This window comes from Artibeus jamaicensis, unplaced genomic scaffold, assembly GCF_021234435.1.
Source record: "Artibeus jamaicensis isolate MK-2021 breed Jamaican fruit bat unplaced genomic scaffold, CSHL_Jam_final scaffold_916, whole genome shotgun sequence".
NCBI lineage: Eukaryota > Metazoa > Chordata > Mammalia > Chiroptera > Phyllostomidae > Artibeus > Artibeus jamaicensis.
The window spans coordinates 30,403,724-30,426,764 of record NW_026522059.1 but is presented as its reverse complement, the minus strand read 5'-3'; the positions used below and the strand labels follow the sequence as shown (position 1 = coordinate 30,426,764).

The window sequence follows — 23,041 nt, the reverse complement described above, 5'->3', positions numbered from 1 at the left end:
CCTGTAGGGTCCTAGACATATGAGGTGTTATTGGAGACTGTCCTTCACAGAGACTGATCCCAGTGAATTTCAAAGCAAAGCACTTTCATTGTTGTTTCTTTTTCTACTTAGAAATGGTAGGTGCTGTTTTTAACTCATATGGAGTATTGGCATCTATTAGTAGAAGCAACCAAAAATCTCTGAACAGCTGATACAATACAAACCCCACAGTTGAAAGGGTTCGCTTTTCAGAAGCTGTAGCAAGGGTGTCCAACTTTTCGGCATCTCTGGGCCCAGAAGAAGAGTTGTCTTGGGCCACACATGAAATACATTGCAACATGTAATCACAAAAACATTTTATAATGTTTTAAATAAATTTATGATTTTGTGTTGGGCTGATGCAGTCCGCGGGCCGCAGGGACACCCCTGCTGAAGAGTAACTTACTTTATCATTTTATGTTTTTGCAAACTTCACCCATAGAGGCCTCACTGGCTAAGGAGAGTAGGTGCTGTTTTTGGTCCAGCCAGTACCTGTTCTTGTCCTTGTCCATTACAAATATATTTGTAACATAATATTTGGGGTGTGTATCCCCATATCCTGAATTGAACAAACCGAAGAAGACATAGCTGAATCCTGCGGCATTAGACCAAAAATTCCATTTCTTCCTTTTGCTTTGAACTGAACAGGAAGGCAGTTGGCAAGCTGGCAGCCCTTTGACACTTCGTGGGCCAGTGACCTGGTGGCGTAGTTACCTTGTATGCTGTGTTCCACGGGCTAGACCAGAGCCTCCCTCCCTTATTTAAAAATTAATTTAATTTGAGGCCCACAATTATTTTCAGGAAAGATTAGCAGCAGTTTCTTCATACAATTAGGAGCAGTCAACAATGTCAATTTCTTGTTAGGGAAAGAAATGTCTTGTAAAACAGAAGAACGAATCACATCTGGTTTATCATGAAATTTCAATATTGTTAAACGTTTCAAACAAAACTTAGAGGCTAAAAATCCAATATTTTGACTTTTTGAGAGCTCTTCAGAATTTTTGCCAAGTACTGTGGATTTCCACATGATTTTTTGTTTGTTTGTTTAAAAATCAGCACTTTAGTTCTTGTGTCACTTAGAGACAGTTTCTGTGGAAGGAGATTAGTGCTCCAGTTGGCAGATGGAGGAACAGCTTACAGGCTGCAGGGTAAATTACAGCCTCCTTGTCTGCTTTTCCTTCCTTTTTGGTTAGACTTTCCTGTGAGTCTGCTTTGAGAAAATATTTCCACAAGCCTTCTTTTAACCGGATATATAAATGCAGTATAAGGGGATGGATACATTAGAGCACAGGGGGCAAACACAAGGCCCGTGGGCTGAACCCAGCCCTCCACCTCGTTTGTGTCCGGCCCGGCACCTTGTTTCTACCTGCAGCAGGGCCGAGCTCTCCCGTAACTGTTAAGGAGCAGTTAACAGTTGCCTTCAAAGAGCCAACTGCTCTTTGAAAGCAACCATGAAGCTGATGTGGCCCCCAGTGAAAATGAGTTTGGCACCCCTGCTTTAGAGAGTAAAGCAGCTGAACTGGTAAAAGCGAATTAGGTAACAAAAAGTGAAGTTAGAGGAAAACCTGAATTTCTTATTACTAGAATTCTTCACTGGGTTCTTTAGGGTGAGGAGGCGATAATAGTTCATGAATGAGCTTTCAGTATTAGTGAATCCCCTGAAATTTAATGTAAAATGTTGTGTGTGTTTTATATGCTTTTATCATGGGTTTCATCAAATGCCCCAAGGAGTCTGTGGTCCCACAGAGATCAACTGCTGGTGCAGATGCCACCTCTGCAGGATGGACACTCCAAGCCTGTGCTGTCCTGCACGGCAGCCACTCACCACCTGCGGTTGTGAGCACTGGCCTGTGGGGGGTCCACAGCATAGTGTGTTGTGGTGCAAAGTACACGCCAGGTTTGGGAGACTTAGTACAAAAACAATATGAAATATGTCTCTGTAATGCTTTCCATATATTGGGTTAAACAACCTATTATAAAAATAAATTTTATCTCTTCCTTTGTACTTTTCTAACGTGACTCCTGGAAAATTTTAAATTGCCTTCGTGGCCTGTGTTGTATTTCTGTTGCGTAGGTGCTTCCTGAGCCTTTCAGCTCCTCATTGCGTCTTCCTTTTTATTCTTGTCAGTAACATGCAAAGTCACTGACATGCAGTGGCAACCAGGTGTAGACAGGGTCGCATTCCAGTTTCTGAGGGCATGTATGTGTGTGTGTGTTATTTTATATATATATATATATATATATATATATAATTTTTTTGCCCAGTTACCCATCAGCCTTTGTCCCGGAGAGAGCCAGGGGAGACAGTTAATGACAGTGTAGGTAACTCAGGAATCACCCGTACAGGGAGACTGAAGCGCCCACTGGGGTTGCTTTGGCCTAGGGCTCTGGGAGCCTGTCCCTGAACCAAGACGTCCTCTGCCAATAACCTGGCTCTTTAAACCATGCTCCTCTCCCTCCAACCCAGCCCGAACTCCTGACCTCTTGCAGGAATGTTTCAACAGGCACCAGCTTCCTAGCCCCTCGAGTAGGAGTAGCCCAGGCACCTCGAGTACGTGGAAAAGAGCAGGACGTTTGGTACATGAGTCCGTCACGGTAGTTTGACTCCATATTGGCTTACTGGTCTTGCAGAAGCTCTCAGTGAGTTCCACCTTTGTCCTTTCAGACAGTACTACGCCTACCTCACCGACACGCAGTGCAAGCGCGTGGGGACACAGTGCTGGGTGTTCGGGTGAGTATCTGTTGTTGCAGAGGTTTCGGAAACTCGGAAGCCTCTCAGTCTCTTTGGTTATTTCTTAATCCTGTGTTAAATGCCTTTCAGTGCAATTTTCCTATGAGGGCTTGCTGATGTTTTTATATGGCTTTCTTTTTTTTAAACCTGGGGTCTTTTTATTCTCCAAAGATAAAGTACAAAATACAATGAATTAGATAATTACCTTATAACACCTTTTAATTTAAGGTAGAATAATAGCTTCAAATTTGGTTTTTCCAAATGCTTAATAGATTTGTATTTATTTTTTTACATTTATTGTTTTGTTTTTAAATTATAGTTTATATTAGTTTTAGCTGTACAGCATAGTGGTCGGATAGTTATGTGATTTAGGAGGTGATGCCCCTGACAAGTCGAGTGAGCACCAGCACCACACACGGTCATCGCAGTGTTGTTAGCCATTCACGTGCTGTGCATCCTCACGACTCTCTTGTCACTGCCAGTCCGTCCTCAAATCCTTCACCTTTGTCACCCCTCCCCCACCATTCCTCCCGTCTGGCAGTCATCAGTTTGTTCTCTGTATCTGTGAGTCTGTTTCTGTTTTGTTTGTGCACTTATCTTGCTCTTTAGATTCCGCATATAAGTGAAATCATGTGGTATTTGTCCTTCTCCATCTGACTTATTTCACTTAGCGTAGTATCGTCTCGGTCCCTCCATGTCGTCACAAATGTTCAGATTTCATACTGTTTTAAGGCTGGGCAATATTTCATTCTGTATATGTATCACATATTCTGTGTCCACTCATCTGTTGGTGGACACTCAGGTTGCTTCCTTGCCTTGGCTATTGTAGGTAATGCTTCAATGAACCTAGAGGTGCATATATTTTTTCAAATTAGTGTTTTGGGTTTCTTCAGATATATTCCCAGAGGTAGAATTACTAGGTCACATGGTACTTCTGTTTATATTTTTTTGAGGTAATTTCATACTGTTTTCCACAGTGGCTGCTCCAGTCTGCATTCCCACCAACAGTGCACTAGGGTTCCCTTTTCTCCACATCCTTGCCAGCACTTGTTGTTTGTTGATTTATTGACAATGGTATATGGCTTTCATTTTTAACTTTACCCTTTCTGATTTAAGTTTAGAATAGCCGACTGGAAAATTATAGACAGAGAGTATAAAAACTACTTTTAGAAAAATGTTAAGAAATCAAGATATCTCGCACCTAGAACTCAGACACCTTATGAAATAAATTAGATACAAAATGGGTTGTTCCAGTTTCCTCTGCATTTGGTGATCATTTTGTGATGGGCTTGCCCACATTTTATGTTACTTTCACATCAAAAAGACTGCAAGGCAGCTGCATGATATATGCTAAATATAATTTTATTATACCAAAGAGAATTATCACATGGCCACAATGTACTGTCTTGTTATGGATACAAATGTTGAATCTGAATTTATAATTATTTAAGTGTAAAGAGACCAGCCATAGGTTATCTAATTTACATCCCTGCCATGTGAAATGTGAGAACATCTCTGGTTAGCCAGTTATCTGGTCTTTCTTTCTTTCTTTCGAGAGGGGAAGGGAGGTAGAAAGAGAGGGAGAGAAACATCAGCGTGCAAGAGATACACTGATCGGTTGCCTCTTGCGTGCCCCCAACCAGGGAACCTGGCCCCTGTAACCCAGGCATGTGCCCCGACTGGGAACTGAACCTTTTGATTCACAGGATGGCACCCAGTCCACTGAGCCACACCAGCCAGGGCAGCCAGTTAAGTGGTTCTTAAACACCATTAACAATTTACCATGCTATTTAGCATTTGAAGTTCTAGGGCAGGGGTGTCAAACTCATTTTCTCCAGGGGCCACATCAGCCTCCTCATTGCTTCCAAAGGGTCAAATGTAATTTTAGGACCATATAAATGTAACTACTCCTTAACAGTTAAGGGAGAGCTTGGCACTGCCGCCTGGTAGAAACAAGGTGTGAGGCTGGATAAAACAAGGTGGAGGGTGGACTCAGCCCGAGGGCCTTGTGTTTGCCATCTGTACTCCAGAGACACCCAGCAAATCTGTACATGAAGGTAAGTCCTGTAGGTAGTTTAGATTGAAGGCCTACTCCAGATTCTAACTGGAGTATGAAAGCATATATTTTATGAAAACATATATCAGGGAAAAATGACTACTTTCAACAGATTTTTGAAAAGAATAACATTTTTCCAATTAACATGTAGTACAGGTACATTGATAAACAATTTAGAAAAGAACATAAAGAGCATCCAAAGAAATCAGGCATTTAGAGTTCATTGCCGCAAACGCTGCAGGGTTATTCCTTCCAAGCGTTTGTGTGTCTGTGTGTGTGTATCCACCCCTCCCACAGTTTGAGGGGTTACTCAAGTTAGATTGAGGCCAGTCCCCCCCTCACCTGAAAACAAAGGGCCATTGTCATTTGTTTCTCATAAATTCTGTGATATAAGCAGATTTTCCTAACTAAAGTGATTTCAGCTTAAAGGGAGATAAAAGGGATTAGATTTCTGTTCTTTAGTGATCTAGCAGGTGGAAGAATTTCCACACCTACCAGATTTCTGGTACACGGGCAGGCCCTGTGGAGGCACAGTGGTGGGGCCCTTCCCTTACTGTTCTACTCGAGGAGCTGTTCTTTCCTGCACATGAGCCCTTTGCCGCCTTCCTGCTCTTCCCACACACATTTTTCCCTTCACTTTTAGAAGTTAGTTCTTGTAGGGTCTTACTCTAACTGTGGAGTGGCTGTATCTGCCACAGAGCTGTATCTGTTTACCTGTTGGGAAAAAGGAGATGCCGATCAGAGGGAGAGGTGGTGTTACGGTGACGTTTCTTTCTAATCAGGCAGCTAAAAGAGAAAATCGGTGGTGGGAGCAACGGCAAAGGTAAAGTCGGCCAGAGCGGCAGGAAACGCAGCTGCAGAGAGTTGTGCCCTGTTGAAAAGCGAGAAAGTGAAAGGCAAAGAAGAGATCGTTTGTCTAATTTAGTGTGTTTATTGAGAATTGAGAACTCCCAGTATAGCGATATCAAGATTAATGAATCTTGAGAACTCGTGGGCCATGATGGAAAAGAACAGAGCCCTCTTCATGAATCAACACCCAGCAGATCTGCCCGGGTGTGCGAACCAGAGCTGCCTCTGCGCCTCGGTACAGTACAGTCAGTCGGAGGGGGTGACAGGAGCCCTGCGCCTCGTGGGGGGGCGGGCCCGGTTTGATGTTTGTCCCTGCGCCTCGGTACAGTACAGTCAGTCGGAGGGGGTGACAGGAGCCCTGCGCCTGCGCGGGTCCCTGGTCTGGTCTCTGAATGTTTGTCCCTGCGCCTCGGTACAGTACAGTCAGTCGGAGGGGGTGACAGGAGGCCTGCGCCTCCGCGGGTCCCTGGTCTGGTCTCTGAATGTTTGTCCCTCTGGGCTACCCCTGCCCTCGGCTGTCCCATCACTCCACCTCCCTGTCGTCCTTCTGTCAAAACAGCAAACGTTTAAACGTCTAATTCCTTTAATGACTAGTAGATGATTTGTGGCTTTCTTTTTACTAGTTTTGGAGTAATTCCAGGCTTTAGCAAGGTGTGGTGATGTGGGGAAACTATAGGAGTGATTCCTATAGTGACCTGTGAACTCGACCTTTGGAGAGGCGGGGGAGGGGTAAGGTCAAGCCAGACCTCTTGAAGCTCCTTTCCCACTAGTCCACATCCTTTTCTCCTGAAGAAGGTACTTTTCTGTAAATGTTACATGCTCACAAAGTCTGTATTACTCACTAATGTAACTAAAGACAGACTTAGAACGTGGTCTTCTACAGTTGTGCCAGAGATCTGAGCTTGTAAGCCTTTTAGGCTTAAACGTGCTGTGCCCGGCACAGACAGGACTGCGTCCAGCTGGGGAATGGGAGCCCGCCAGGGCGAGGGCAGTAGTGTGACAAAGTTGGCTGCTTCTTTACGTAGAAAGCTTCATTCCATTGCTTCAGCTCCGTGGGAGTATTCGGGCTGGATCCATGGGGCAGACCCCCCACCTAGTGTGTGCTGGCTCTTCACCATCTCTGCCCCCGTTATAATGGGGCTTCTGAGCCTGAGAAGAAGAGAATTAGCCTGGCTTAGAAAGAAAAGCTGTTGCTTACGTGGACCTGGAAGGAAGGTGTCCAGCTTCGGCTTTAACAGGACTGAGGAGCCACTTTCCTCTCCCAGAAAGTTCCTGGGTTGGGTAAGCACGGACTGGGCCGTCCTGGGGGTCGCCTTCCCACGTGCTATCCCAACCCGCTGGTGCCCGTCACCGTGCATTTCGGCCGTTGCTGCTGGGCTGCCTGTGCAGCCTGTGCTCTCCCAGGTCAGCCCCAGAGCAGCGGGCCCTCTCACCACCTCCTCTCTTGCTGTCCCGGCAGATAGGCCGTCTCACAACTGTTGTCTTCCTGCTGCAGCAGCTGTCCTGGCTGGCTCCTACTTTTCTCCGTCTTCTCAGTGTCCTCCGCTGGCTTCCCATTCCACTCTCTCACCCGTGCACAATGTCGTATAATTGTGCTGTCCTTCCAGGCCTTCCAGGCATTTGTTTGTTTAAGGACAGACAGACAGGAAGCACAGGGTGCATCCAGAGGGAGGATGTGTGCTGAGGACACAACTGTAGGAGGCGTCATCTGACCCTTGACCCTTCCGGGCACTACCAGTCACCACTTCTTCCTGGGGACCTTGGTTTCGCAGCCCCTCCCCATCCTCGCCTTCCTTCCGGGCCACACATGTCTGTCAGGCCCTTGGAGCTCACACTGCTGGGGTCGCTTCCTTGTCCCAGCACCTTCCCCTCCTCCCGGGTCCTCCTCAGCTCTGCTCCTCCTTTCTCCTGCCTCTCCCTGCCACTTTGCTGGAAGCTCCTCCACTGACAGCCCCAACCCTGGGGCAGTAGTTGTTTTTTTTGTTTTTTGGGGGTTTTTTTAGCAGCTGAATCCCTTTCATCAAATGACATCTTGCCCCAAACCCTAACACAGTGAGAATAAGTGAGCAGAACGGTATGGGTGTCCTACCCAGGATGCTTTTCCCTCTTCTCATCCTGCCCTCCCTACCCCGGGGTTCTTGGGAGGTCAGAATGTTCCAGGAACACAGTTGAAAGTTTTCTATCTGGGAAGGCCCCACTCAGCTACTACTGCCTCCAAAAAGGCATATTTGCCCACCCTAATCAAAGCCGGGCCCACCCCAGAACACTTCTGGCTTCCTGTGGGCTGGTGAAATGGTTGTGTCATGGTACATGCCCCTCGTCCCCACTGGAGGAGGGTCACCTCCTGGCCCTGCGCCCGCAGCAGCCGCGGGGCAGTGCCGGTGCGATGCTGGCTGGCTGTGGCAGCCTTGGAATCCACCAGCAGCTCCCGCCAGCCAACCTGACGCCTCCTCTGCTGGTGCCCCGAGCTGGCGCACACTGAGCCTGGCGCTCTCGTGCCCAGGTTTCTGTAATCACCCTGCGTACTCTCATTCCGAGCAATGAGGAACAAGCCTGACCCTGACTACGTGAAAGTCTTCATTTCCATCCTGTCTGTCCACAGTGGGCTCCAAAGAGGGGGAGCTGGGAGTGTGAGTCAGCTGACCAGCCTCACTCCCAGGCAGAAGCACCTCAGGCAACCCCAAATTTTATTTGCCTTCTAACCTTGTGAATTCAAGATAAAAATAGCCACAGACGTCAAAGGCAGTAGGAGCCAGCCCTGACTGAATTTTGTCAAACCGCAGTTTGGCCACCCAGCTCAGTTTGGCAGGAATCAGAGAGATTTCAATTTGTATTGAGTTCAACGAGCACCCGCTCCCGCCCCCGCTCCCCCTCACGGAGGGTGAGATGGAGGTGCCGTCTCAGCTGATGGGCTCCCACCTGGCCCAAGCCTGGGCCTCAGCCCTAAGGTACCAGCCTTTTGAGTCTCATATGTAAGTAAGGTTGACCGTCCAAATGGGCGTTGTCTATTGAGTCCCCCTGGGGGCAGTGGCTGGTGGCTAGGGTCCGTGTGATTGTCGGGTTACTGCCTCCCAGTCCCCCCCACCTTCTTACGTGTCCACAGCCACCCCCCTGTCCTCTCCCTGCATTAGAAGCCTGCTCACCATTAGTGCTCAGTTCAGCCACCAGATGGGCCATATCAAAATGTAAGTTGAATCATGCTTAAACCCTCCAGGGGGGCCCGGCTGCCTTCGACTCAGAGCCAAGCTGCAAGGAGGCCCTCAAGACCCTCAGGTAGAAGGGGGCAGATGCCAGCCTGAGACAAGGGAAAACTTCCCAGCAGCCATGTTACCCTGTGACTCGGCTCTGCCACTTCCCCTCACTCCAGGCCCCCACACTGCCCGGACGCCGCACCGGTCTCTGCGCGGTGGTCACCTCATCGAGACGGCCACATGCACAGGCAGTGGCTTAGCTAAGATTCCTTAGCAGCAGGAGCAAAGCACATCCCGAAGTTGCTGACTGAAAAGTTCTGGTCTTAAGAACAAACTTCAGATCATCATGAAGTCAGCTGGGTGGGTCCTGACTAGCACTTTCTAAAGGTGACATAGAACAGAAAAATGTGAGCAAGGGGACAAAAAGATTCTGTAATTCTTTTGTTTCAGTGTGTGGTGTGTGCACAGGGTCACAGTAAAAAGTGTGTTTCTTCTCGTGGGTCTCAGATCACAGAAGTTTGAGAAACAGCTTCTAGTCTGCTGGTCACATGTTTTTGAAAGGTGACTGACTCCTGAGTTCAGTATCTCCTGATGAACGCTGGGTGTTCTGTCTAAGTGCAGATAGGCACTTACATCCTGGGCTTAGCACTATCCACTGCAGTTCTTCGAGAAGTCCCAGCTAAACACTCTTCTTGTGTTAACTCACCCTTCCCCTCGTGCTGCCTGGAAGTAACTAAAGTCTAGCTGCCATCTAGTGTCGGCTCACAGTCTAGACCTCAGGATCTCCAGGAACCTCGGGCGTGTGCTTGAAAGCTGCCTGTGCACCTCGGCTAGAAGGCAGCTTTGCTGGGGCTGGAGCGGTCTTTGCACATTCAGGCCAGCCACTCCCAGACCGGCTTTGGTTGGGGCGAGGGAGAAAGACAGCCTCAAACTCTAGACTCATTAAGGAGATTTCCTGTTTTGCCCAAGTAGTTCTGGTTCCAGGTTCTCAGTTGTTTAGAGCCGTGCATACTTTTGATGATGGCAGTGACCGTCTTGTCTCCTGGTGGGTGGGGGACCCAGGGCCCCGTCTTTCCTGTCAGAGTGTCTGCCCAGGTGCATCAGTTCCTGCCGGCAGATTCCACTGTGAACGAGGCACACTGAGCCAGCCTTGTCTAAAATCAGCATGTTTTCTTAAGCAGTCTTTGGCACTGGTCACCAGCTGGGTCACCCTCACCTCATCCGTTCTTGCCTTAAGTCCTGAACCTTAATAAAGGTTTGGTTTTTAGATTTATAAGTGAAAATGTAGAACATACAAGTGGCTTTTTCTTGGTGTTTTAGTTAAAGAATAACGTGTGGAGTTTTTTTCAAAATTATATTTAGCAAAATTGCTTACAGATCAAGAGAGGACAAAGAGTTTTGTTGGCAAACATAGGGGATGTTGAATCTAAAATTCTTTGGAGGATGGGAGGGAATGTGATTGCCACCTTCCAGCTAATGAAGACTCACTTGGCCGGCTCGGACTCACCCTGTGTGACTGTGGAGGGCAGAGTTAGGCCCCTCAGGTAGAAGGGGGCAGATGCCAGCCTGAGACAAGGGAAACTTCCCAACAGCCAGAGACCGAGTGGCAGAATAAGCCACCTACAAATGTAGTGGGTTCCGTGTCCTTGAGAGGGTTCCAACAAATGGTGACTGTCTGTGCAGGTGGTAACAGGCTCTGAGTTAGAAGATACTGGGTGCTTCCAGCTATAAAAGCGTATGAGCTGAGATGTTAGTCTTGGAGGGAAGGAAGAAGTAAAAAATAATTTATTGTGCCCTAACTGGTGTAGCTCAGTAGATTGAGCATGGGCTGCGAACCAGAGGATCGCCGGTTTGATTCCCAGTCAGGGCACATGCCTGGGTTGTGGGCCAGGTCCCTGGTAGGGAGCACATGAAAGGCAACCACACCTTGATATTTCTCTCCCTCCTTCTCTTCCCCTCTCTCTCTAAAAATAAGAAAATAAAATCTTTAAAAATGTTTATTTTGTTTGGAAAGGGGTAGATTGCAAAGGATTTTTAGGGCAATGAAACTGTGTAATTCTGTAATAGTAGATACATGTCATTAGGCCTCCGTCTAAACCCACTTAGTGCACAGTATCAAGAGTGAACCTGCCCTGGCTGGTGTAGCTCAGTGGATTGAGCACGGGTCTGCGAACCATGTGATCGAGGTTCGATTCCCAGTTAGGGCACATGCTTGGGTTGCAGGCCAGTTCCCAGCAGGGGAATCACGAGAAGCAACCATACATTGATATTTCTCTCCTTCTCTCCTTCCCTTCCTCTCTAAAGATAAATAAATAAAATCTTGTAAAAAAAAACAACAGTGAACCTAAAGTCTCTGAAAATTGAGGGAGTGACAGTAAAATACATACTAGACTTGTATGTATGTGTGTATGTATGTATGTATATGTACACACACACAGACCCATGAACAACATGGGCATGGCGGGCACCAACCCCCGAAGTCACAAATTTGCATATAACTTTTGACTCCCCCCAGACTTAACCACTAATAGCCTACTGTTGACCAGAAGCTGTACAGATAACAAAAACAGATGATTAACACATATTTTGTATGTTATATGTATGTTACACCACATTCATACACAAAGTAAGCTAGGGAAGAATGTTATTAAGACAATCCTAAGGAAAATACATTTAAAATATTTACTGAAAAAATCCGCGTCTAAGCGGACCTGTGCAGTTCAAACCCACCTTGTTCAGGGATCTATTGTATATTATTTTTAGAGGAAGTGCAGTGGGTAGGGGACCAGTGTCATTTTGTTGGGGGGCTGATTGAACTTTTCAATGGAATAATGCATATTTCTGGTAATGTGAATGCTGTGATCATATGAATTAGTATTTAACCTCTTGTTCTTTGTTTAACCAGGGTCATTGGTTTCCTGGAAGCCATTGTTTGCATAAAATTTGGACAAGATCTCTTCTCTAAAACCCAGATACTCTATGTTATGCTTTGGCTTCTTTGTGTGGTAAGTCATTGCTTTTTTACCCAAAGGGTTAGCTAAACTCCCCACGGTGTCTTTTGAAAAAAATAAACGAAAAAACTCTGTTGTGCACCAAGGTTCCTTAGAAACTCACAGACAGGACATTCTATTTGTAATGACCTGAGAATGGTCACCAGTCTGAAGTTTAGGAATAAACATGTAGCTGTGGGAAACGGAGAAGCCAAAGAACATATACACATGAACCATGGACGTGAACAGTGGTGAGGGGATTCCTTCAGGGAGTGGGGGGGTGCTGGGTGGAGGGGGACAAAGACAGAAAAGTCAGGACAACTATAATAGCATAATCAATAAAATATAATTAAAAAAGGAGTAAACATGTAAAACCACATGGCATCCAAAATAGGTCACCTTCACTGCTTCTGGTCAGAAGCCCTCAGCAGGTGCATTTATTTCACTTACAGGAATTCACCTACACACGCTAAGAGTTTCAGGCCTGCCACGAGGTGACAAGGACAGTTACACGGTGCCCAGGAAATACACATCACTGTACAAGCACTTACGCACAAGATGACAGACTGTAGTTTATAGGCCATGTGAGTGGTTTTTGCCCTGCCGGCCCACTCGCTAGGCCAGGCCTGTGGGCGGGGCTTCCTCCCTGAGGGGCAGGTGCTGGGGCCTCCAGCTCCATGGTCGGGGACCATCCCCAGCCTTTACAAGGAAGTGGGGTCTTACCCAGCTTACACATTCTGTGACTGCCCTCCTTAATTTAGTTGTTTTTTTATTTGGGAGAAAAGTCTTATATTTAAGCTTAGAGTTCTTATTGACTTTGTCCAGAAAAGTAATCTGAGCTTTCTTTATAAATATTGAAAATGTCTAATATATTTGGAGGTAGATAGATGGCCCCTCATGTACCCATTATCTGGTTTTAACAACTATCAACTTGTGCCAGTCTTGTTTCCTTATATTTTCTATTCACTGACTTCACCCTGAATTATTTTGAAACAGACCCACCTGCAATATTTCCAGATGTATCTCTAAAAGAAGATAAAGTTGATTTTTTTGTTTATTGCAACCACCATACCGTTATCACATCTGAAAAAGAATTAGTAATAATATCTTAACACTATCAAGCATCTGATTAATGTTCAAATTACTAACATGTTTTAAAATTTTCTGGTTTTTTTTCAGTTTATTTGAAACCATACTCACTTTCTACAATTGTTGGCATGCCTTTTAAGTCTCTTTTAATTTATACTTTCTTTTATCTCTAGCTCTCTCACCTTTGCAGTGTTTGTTGAAGAAACCAGTTCTTTTGTCCTGTAGATTTTCTCACAGTCTGGATTTATTTGACTAATTTCATCCTGTACTGTACTGTAACAGATTTCTTTGTCCTCTGTATTTTCTATAAATTGGTAGCCGTATCTAGAGGCTTAATCAGATTCAAGTCTACTTTTTTTTCCTTTGGCAGGACTAAAGTTTCTATTTTTAAAGTGTTTTTATTGCCTTTCATGGTACCTATTTTTAGCGTTACTTGTGAGAAGCCCTGGCTGTGCCAGGACGCCTTGGGCCTGTTCTCCCTGTTCCATCTTGAACAGCAGAAGGGAATAAGGATTTCCTTTGTGCCCAAACTGCAGAGTTCATGTCGCGCGTCTTTTCTCTGCCCCAGGGGGACGAGGTGCAGGGACTGGTGCGGCAGGTGTGTGAGATGTGCCTGGAGAGTCTAACAAGCGCTGGTCACGGTGCTGTCTCCGGCTTGTGCACCGCAAGTGTGTGGACTGTAGCGTGACCTACGGCCCTCACCTGGGACCCAGTTAGAGGCCACGCTGGGGCTGCAAACAGCCACTGGAGAGCAGGACTCGAAAGACAAGCCGGATCCCCCAGTGGGTATAATCGGTTACAAGTGCCGTGGAGGAGGCCTGGCCTGATGATGAGGCTGATGGCTGGGGCATCCACTGCCTGGCACACTGACCAGTTAAGGGAGGAGAACGCAGACAAGGTCTTCGTGCTTCTCTGTGTTCGTGGCCTTTACTAGAGATCAAGCTTGATCTCAAACCCCGGAGGGAGGCGAACATCCTGCGGTAGACGAGTGTCACGTTACGTCGTACGCGTGCCGCCCACGTTACTCAGAGGAACAAACTGCTCATTACCCCGTTGCTGGGTAAGGGAACACATCCGGGATTTTAGATTAACGTGGGAGCAAACACCCGAATGCTGGTTAATAAGCCTCTCCAGCGGCCGTTGTCGGGTCGGTTTTGGTAAATCTGGAGGCACGTTATTGCAGTGTGGAGTGTTACGCCCTCACTGCTGCCACAGCCGTGGCTCTGGTCCCACATACTGCCCCTCCCCCCTTTCTTTAAACAAAGTCTGTACAATAGCTGTTTTAAATTTAGTGCCTGACATTTTAAGTGCACACTTGCCTAGATTTCTACAGGTGTGACTGCAAACCCCAAATTACAAGCTTTGGTCTCCTGGGACAAGCGTGGAATGGGCGTTTTGTGCCCAGGTGAAGTGGTTCGCTCGGCAGTCACAGCAGGCCCTTTGTGTGGGATAAGCTCACCTCCGGCCAGTGTCAGCCTGTGCCCTTCACAGCTGTCTGCCCCGCTGCCCCCAGGCCTGCCCTCTGCTGGGAGGAATGCAAACTGCAGCCCAGGCCTGAGTGCCCCCACTGGTCTTCCTGAAGTGACCTTTCTCTGGCCAGCCTCCCCACCCCCAACACAACCAGTGACTGGTCAGTGGAGGTGGGATCCATCCTCCTTAACCTCCCCTCCTCGTGAAACCTAGGGTGGCCTATTCTCCTTGGGAAGGACACAAAACACACACATAGGTGAACACTATGAATCCTCTTTCCCGCCCTTTACAAACCGGGAGGATGGCACATGTGGTGGGGGGTGTGTGTTAGGAATCTGGGTGTGTACTAGAGTGTGGTAAAGGTGAGAACTAGCTTTTATTCTGTAGTTTTCATTCATTACCTAATTTGGGGGTGGGGTGGGATACGAGCTTCTTTTAAAAACATCTCTAGTCTATAGACGGATGCCAGTTTGCATATGGATTTAGTGTAAAGTGAATTGGTGCAACCATACAGCACATGGGGTTCTGCAGCCAGTAAACTCCAGAGGCAGAAGTTTGGTGGAAAAGGAGAGGTGCTGTTTATTTAAAGGTGATACAGTTTGGGGAGAATAATAGGCTTCTGCCTCAACACTTCCCTTAAAACACCCAAAGCTGCCCTGGCTGGTGTGGCTCAGTGGATTGAGGGCCAGCCTGTGGACCAAATGGTCGCTGGTTTGAAAATATTTTTAAAAAACACCCAAAGACAAATAATTTCTTCCCCCTTGCCAGCTTAGTTCAAGGGTGTACCTGGAATCCCTTCTCCCATTTAAAAAAATAAGCCATTTTTTGGGAAATACAGGCAGCTTAGCTGGTTCCCAGTTACAGTGGGCTCCAGGCATCTTTGGGAGTCCTTGCTTGCAGGTAACCTTCTTTGGGCAAGCTGCCCTTTTCCTCTGGCTGTGTTTCCCAGCCCCTCTCCTCCCCGCAGCACTTGTGTCCCATCCCTCAGGCCCACGCTTGCCCAGGCAGAGCAGGGCTGTGTGGCACAGCACGCTGCCGCTGCTGTTCATGCGAGACAGGCATGGGACTTGGCGCCTGGCCATGCATCTCCAGGGCCTGCCAGCCAGCAATGCTTTGGTCCCAGGACCTAAGCGAAGTGAGGGGAGCAGAAAGAGCTTCTGCATGCTCTCTGCTTTTAAAGTTCGTCCAAAGACCCATGCACGATGGAGGCATTCAGCTTGTCAGCTATTTGAGGCTTAGGTCCACCGCGCTCATCAACTGGCATGGCATCTTTGTGCAGGCCAGGCCGGGGTGCCACCAGGGGTGCTTGGTTATGGCCGGCACTGTGATGGCTCGTTTACCATTGCCCAAGGGCATGGGAAGGCCGTCACCGGGTTTCAGTTACGATTTCAGTGGCACTTCCCGACCCCTCCTGGGGGTCCCTCTAGGCTAGGGACTGCGGGCTCTTGCGCTGCTTCTGTGGTTCTCCTCCCTGCTCCCCGTCCATCTGGCTGAACCCCGCTGTTACACGCGGGGCTCTGTGTGCTTCATGTTTTCTCTCCACCGTGATGCTCTTCCTGCTTCATTGATACAGAGGAAGGACAGTTGGGACACTCAGGCTCTTCTTTTTTGACACTTAAGATGATGCTGTGTCCCCAGCAGACACTTAGTAAAGATCGCTAACCTAAAGGAACTGGGCCAGAGCTAAACTAGAGCGGAGAGTTCCTGGCCCCGTCCTGTCCCGCACTGTGGCTCTTCCTCCAGGGCGGGGGTGGGGGGTGCCTTCAGAGCCATGGGTAGTGGCTGGTCCCGGGACACTTTTCATTCTCTGGGGCTTAGGCATAAAGTCAAGTCTGCCTCATCAGCCATTCCTACGCCTCGTACCCGGGGACATCAGTGGGCCTGTGTTCTGGGTCTGGTTTTGCCATGTCCTGGCTGTTTGTCCTGGGCAGGGTCATCTTTATTCCTCTCCTGTGGACTGAGGGGAGCTGACATTCGTGGTCTGTGTGGCGACCCTTTAAGATCTAAAGCTATGATTCCTACACATTCTCTGGTGTACGTGGGTTCCTAAAGCAAGGCATCCTGAGGAAAGGAGCAGTAGAGCCGGGCAGCCGCTTTGTTGGGGCTGGTCCACCCGTAGCCCAGAAGGGAAAGCTGCGGACGACCCGGGGACTTGGCCAAGAGCCCCCTGGCCTGCACTCCTCTCCTGCTTAGTCAGGAACGTCTCCCTGACTTTGGGGTCTTGTGGAAGCTATTCTTCCCTTCAATTAGAGCATCATTTAGGGTGGGGTGCAGGGTGGGTGGGGGTGCTGGGGGGAAGTAGAGGTTATTGGTCATCCCTGCCTCTGGGTCCCCCTGGACCACTCCCTTCTCCTTTCACTGAGGGGTTTACAAGGCGTTTTTATTTCCTCTTTAGTTTCTCGTCTATGTAAACAACAAAAACAAAAGCTACCAGAACCTGGGTGTGTGGTCATGAGACAAACGCAGTAAAGAAGCCATGCAGAGCCGGGGCAGCAAGCAGTGTCCTGCTGTGTCCTGCCCCTGACACAGTGGGTGTTTGTCCCAAACGCCCTCCAGACTGTGACCCAGACTGAATGGAACTGCTGTTCCGTTTAGAAATCCTCCTCTCCTCCAAAGCTGACACATGGAGTCCCTACAACTCTCCCCAGGGACGGAGGGGAGAGGAAGGGCCATGAAACCAGAAATACAGCAGAGGCGCTTATGTGTCCTTTAGAGCAGAACCGGCAACGCCAATCAGAAAATGCAGCCCACTCATCCTGCAAGTCAACACGGTTTGCGTTCCGCTTTAGCGGCACAACTACTATTTGCTCTCATAACTCTCCTGGCCAAAGCTTCGGGGGCTGCTCCCCGCTCATCTCCTGGGGTTCCTCTCTGCCACATCCAGCCGTTCTGTCACTGGTATCCTAGGAGAGATGGCCGTCTTGCGTGAGTCCCTGTGGGAGCCCACAGGTCCTGGGGACGGGGCGCGTGCAGCATCGTTCACACCGTGTGCCCATCTCTCCCTCCCAGGCTGTCACCACCTTCCTGTGTCTGTACGGCATGGTGTGGTACGCGGAGCACTGCGGTCACCGGGAAAAGGTACGGGGGCGGGCAGGGGCGGGCTGTGTGTTTTAAGTAGTCCCGTGCGCCGGGAGCACGTGTGCAGAGCGAGTTCACCTGTGAACGTGGTGTGGCCCGTGCCAAAAAGCCGGGCTCCAGTCTCGCCACGTGGACGGTTCACGTTCCGTTCCCTCAGTGGCTGGCTGCACGTGTAACTGCCTTGTTCATTATGTTAGTGTATTTATCCTCCTTTTGTAAGAGGTTTAAAATTTAATTATTTGTTTAAAAAAATCACGAGGTCAGCCCTGGACCAGTCTGGGGGAGGCTGGCCTTACTCCTGGCCTTTCCGCTTTGTGCGGGCCTCTTCCTTGCCCCCACCCGAGGCCCCCGTCGCATGCCTGCCCCGTCCCCTGGAGCAGACACGTGGGTTGAAGTAGAGAGCAGAGTGTGTGGGCAAGACTGCTGTCGCAGTCTTATCAGCTGCAGTGTTTTAAAGTAAAAATAACATCTTTCGTCCTGTATTCATACCTTGGGTCTAAGGAACTAATGGTAGTTTCTAGAAGATTTATTTTGCATCACCTGGGAAATAACCTTGTTTTCATAGCTGGGAAATGTAAGCATGAGGATGTCTGTCACGAGGTGGTGGTGTTGGTCCTGAGCCCCCAGAGGCAGGGACAGAGCATCTCACTTGTCTGTCTGCCATGCCCGCCCCCCGCCCCTGCACTTCAGACCCGTCACTGAGCCTGCTCTCTTCCTAGACCTACTCCGAGTGTGAAGATGGCACCTACAGCCCAGACATTTCCTGGCCTCACGGGAAAGGCACAAAAGGTATCTTTCTCTTTCTTGCTCACTGTTGAAAACTTGACTGGGTCCTACCCTTCCCAAGGCTCAGTAAGGAGATTCAGAATCGACCTTTCTCCTCTGAGTGTTGTTAACTGTGTGCCCCGAAGGGTCTCCAACCCACTCCTTCTGTGCCTCCTGTTACTTATTAGGAAATGTGCATAGTGCTCACAGGATCTGCCCAAGAAACTTCCTGCATCATAAGAGGCGCCAGGTAGTTCTGCCTTTTCTGCGGCAGGAAGTTGTTACAAGCCCCACCAGTCTCGGGCGTGCGGACGGCAGTGTCCCTCCTCTGGGCTGTTACCCTGACTGAAGGCGGTTAGGAAGGATCGAGGGCCAGGAGGAGCCGCCTTTCGAAAGAGGCAGGTCCATTTATCATTTTAATTCAGGAGGCAGTTTCACCGGGATTTCAGTGGGGTAGCAGGGCTCTCCCGTTGGCCTCACTCCAAGGAGCATTTTGGAGTTTTCAGGCCACCTGGTTATTTTAAAGAATTGGGCACCTGGAGTAATGACACTGAGGAGGCTCCACTGGACAGCCGTTCCCTGCAACTCTTAGGAGCTGATCGGAAGGCTTGGCTTAAGGGAGGGCACAGTGAATGCGAGAGGCCGTGATCTGAAGCTCCCAGGACTGACTGCTCAGGAAACAGCGGGGGGGGGACGGGCCACGCTGCTGTCCTGGTTGCTCTCTGAGCTCTTCTGTGGTCACGCTTTTTTAGGGTTCCGCCTTGGGAGCACACTGTCTACGCTCTGCTGCATCGCAGCTCACCCTTTTCCCGGTGGTTTTTACTTACTCAAGCAGCTGATCAGCACCCCGATAGAATGGTACAGAGGGGTTCCCCAGACCTCCAAGATTCACAGGCAGGACCTTACAGATCAGTCCTTGGTGGTTTCTGGCACGTCCCCATCGAAAAGGGTAAAAGAAGTAAACAGTGGTAGATACACATTTCAATGAAAAGTAGATAGAACAGGAAAGCAAGGAGGGAAGGGAGGAATGAATCTTCAGAGTGGTAAAAGTGTGCCTTGGACTAAGCCAAACACCATTTTATAGAGGCCAAATCCCTTAGAACTCTTTATTCGTGGCTGTCTTAAGAGGAGGTTTCCTCGGGGATTGGATTGGGGGCTGAGCCCAGGCACAGACAACCTTTTGGCTTGGCTGCCGGGCCAAGCAGGGGTTGGCCATGTACCTAACCCAGGAGCAGGGCCAACCCCGTGCCAGAGCTTGCTGACCTCCCAAGCCTTACACATTTAACTGGAGTGCAGGCCCCTCCTCCCTCAACTCCCCCAGCCCCGCCCTCCACCAGTGCCTGCTGATTGCTCAGTACTCAGCTGGGATAGAAGTTGTTCTCTGAGCTCTCAAACAAATCATGTAGTGTGACAAGGGATGTCCCTGTAGACTGTGAGCGTCTTGAGAGCACAGGTGTCTTCACTGTGGCTCCAGCACCTTCTGTCAGAGTGGCCTCCAGAGCAAAGGATAGCGGTCATGTGATATCTTTAATTTTCTAAAGTCAGGAATCTTGTCTTCAGATTCCTGTGTCTTTCTAAATCTGTGTAGAGATTTAGAAACCCTGGTCTATGGCACGGCAAGGAATGGAAATCTAGGCAATTCATTCTGTGGGTGGGAGGTAGGCTAGACCCCATGTGGTTTAGGTGTTCATTATTGCCCCTTTGTGCTCTGATTTCATTCGTACTCTCACTTCTGGCTCCCATCACCATGTCCACGATTCACCCTACACAGAGTGCAAGCATGAGAATTCTGCAGGACGACCCCTACCCCCCATCTCCCACCTCCTGCCCCTGGACTTCCTGTGCCTTGCATTCCCAGGCACCAGCTGTAGTTCTGAGCTCAGGGTTCCCTGCCTCGCCTTAATTTATTAATGCAGCCACTAGGTGGAGCACAAGGATCAGTGGAAGAGCCTGAACTTCACCCACAGGCAGCTGGGCAGGGACGACTACAAATCAGAAGGAGCCTGGGAACCGCACAGCCGGTGGGGATGGTGACAGCCTGTTCTGATTCCTTTGGCCAGGTTCTGAAGACAGCCCACCCAAGCATCCAGGCAACAACGAAAGCCATTCTTCCAGAAGAAGGAATCGACATTCCAAGTCAAAAGTCACCAACGGAGTTGGAAAGAAATGAAAGACCTGGCTAATCCAAGATGTTCCAGAGAGTGCCTAGAACTGAGGGAAGTGGAATCATTTGGACCTCCCTGCTAGGAGGTCGAAACATACAGCGCAAACAGGAAGCGGACAGGGGACTTTGGGGGGGTCATTATTTGAGAGTGTGAGTCTTGTTTCCTGCAGACCGCTGCCTGGGGCCCTCTGCCAGTGTGGGGTCTCTTCACGTCAGCACTTGGCCTGCGGTCACTAGTAGCAAGCAGTACAGTGTGTCTGAGGGAAAGGGTAGCTGTTTCCTCGCAGTTGCCAGGAGCAGCTTTGTGCTTGCAAGTCTTGTGGATACAGGTTAAACGTCTTCATTCAGACAGGGCATTAACTGCACAGTTAATGGACTGGTCGCCAGTTTTATTGTTTTTTAAATGAATCTGCCTTTCCATCTGATTGGTTTACATTCAGGCCACTTTTCTGTCTTTTATTGTGTTGTGACTTGTTTTTAAGTTAGGATTCTTAAAAACCTTCAGAAGCCATTGCTGAAATTGAACTGGGAGGGCTCCTCTCCCTCCTAGAAAAAGGAAAGGGAGCGCTTTTGTGTTACTTTTTAGCACACCTCATCCCTCTTAGGGCCTCAGACCCCGCAGCAGTGTAAAGCGTCTGAGGAATGGCTAGCTCCCCACACAGGATCTTGGGCTGCAGAGCAGAACCCTTTTCGGACCATTCCGACTGTCACTGTCCACACCGATCCGCGTGCACAGAAGTGGACCCGCCCGAGGGGCAGCGCGCCCTGCGGCCTCTGCCGCGGCCTCTCCCGCAGCCGGTGCCTTGTACCTTTCTGTTTCCCACCCACGGTGCGTTGCTGCCATTGTCTCTTACCCCCCTGTGAGGTGCTGGTGAGTATTACCTTTCATCCATGCCGTGCTCTAGAATGTCTGCCCTGATCGTTCATCACCTCCGATAGCCCCGTTTTAAATAAAACCATTCACGTTAAAGCCTGTCAGAGATCTGTCTCATTGCTCAGTTTCTCTGCCTCACGCTGGTACTTGCCACTGTTTGTCAGCAGTCATGTTCCAAGGGACTAGGATAACAGGACTGTGTACATGTTTTATGTAGTAAGGAGAAAAGGTATTTATTTTGGAGTGCTGAAAGACACATCTGTACTATTTCCTTAATTTCCCAAGTGATCAATAGGAAATGAACAATGCTGTCACTTTCACTGCGGTAACGGTGACATCAATCAAGTTGGACTTTTTTTCTCCAACAAGTGGCTGGTGCCCAGTTGATTGGCTTACAGATAAACAGATGTGCTGAAAGCCAATTCTTTTTGTTACCTCATGTCCAGGGCACACAGGTTTTGATGTCTTCTCTCCCTTTGAGGACATCTCTGACCATAGGAGTATAATGTTTTCCTTTTTCTGCAAAAGAATTCCGGGGTGAAGGGGTTACGTGAATCATGCAAGCCAGGGTCACATCCTGCGTTCTGGGTCTCTGGCGACCACTAGGTCGGGAGTCTCACGGACTTGCTGGGTGGTCGCCGGCGGTGCGGTGAGGAAGGGGCCACCGCTCTGAGCTGTCACGGCCCCTCCGAGCAGCAGCCCACCTTTCCCCTGGAGGCACCACGGCACAAGTGCTTGTCTCGTAACCCACGGTGCTCTTCTGAGCCAGCCAAGAGGCCCCTTGAAGACGCAGGCCCAGTGCACACACTGTCGCTTTCACAGCAGGTGAGTTTGTTTTGCTTTCCCCTGCATTTCGCTTCCCGAACACGAGCGTTTCTGTGTCTCTTACACGGGTCTGCCCCTACACACCTTTCTCGTGCCTGGGCCACTTCCCTACGTGTTTGCAAGTTTACTTTCTGGGAGAATTGGGCCTACTTTAACTTGAGTTCCTCTGACTAATCATTAGCTGATTAATAGCTCAGTCCAGCTGATGAGGCGCATTCTCTTTTTCCCAGGCCAGCAGAGAGGGAGGCACCTGTGTGACATGGGGTGACTTTGACTTTGCTGCAGGGTGTGCAAAAAGCGAAGCGCACATGAGACCGTTTTTCCTTTGTGGCTTTGTACGAAATGGCCTGGAAAGTCCTCAGATACTTTCCACACCCTTCCTTGGAGTTTAAACTTTCCTTTTTTCCCTTTCAGCAAGAACTCCTGCCTACAGTGGTTATAATGCCAGCGCGGCCCTGACTGGCCAGCCCCACTGCTACCACTCCCCTGAGAAACCAAACGCTGGGTGTGGCCTGCTTCCCCGCCCGTTTCTATGGAAACGGACCTCACATTGATGGAAACAGCATACATGTTGCAGACACCTCATTTGATACTGGAAATTATTTGACAGCAAATTATCTCATGCTCATCATTACCAACTGCCCTCTTTAAAAGACCAGTATTCTGGACGTAGCGTGGGAAGAATGTTTTAATGTATTTTTCGCCGTAAGTGGCATTGCAGTTGAGAGTTAGATACTTTTCTCCGTTTGTCATTCCTGGTCGTTCCCCGTGGCCTCTCCCCGCTTTTCTGTGTTTGTTCTCACCATTTGTAAAAGGCGAGCCCAAACTGCTCCCGCTGCACTGCTAGGACATTTCATTGACCCGGTAAGCATTTTGATGATAAAAAAAAAAATCTTGTAAATGCCAGTCTTATTTTCAGTAGGATGGCTTCTATAGTGAAT

The 23,041-nt window shown here is 48.9% G+C and overlaps 1 protein-coding gene across 1 annotated transcript in view; it reads left to right on the top strand.

Moving 5' to 3' along the window:
* PTDSS1 (phosphatidylserine synthase 1) overlaps positions 1-21,381 on the top strand; it is a 66,458-nt gene extending 45,077 nt beyond the window's left edge. The window contains exons 9-13 of the mRNA XM_037131093.2: positions 2,684-2,749; positions 11,751-11,850; positions 17,404-17,472; positions 18,192-18,261; positions 20,298-21,381. Of these exons, the coding sequence (XP_036986988.2) occupies positions 2,684-2,749; positions 11,751-11,850; positions 17,404-17,472; positions 18,192-18,261; positions 20,298-20,407 (415 nt within the window). The 3' untranslated portion in view covers positions 20,408-21,381. The remainder of the gene's footprint in view (positions 1-2,683; positions 2,750-11,750; positions 11,851-17,403; positions 17,473-18,191; positions 18,262-20,297) is intronic.
* The last annotated feature ends 1,660 nt before the right edge of the window (positions 21,382-23,041 follow it).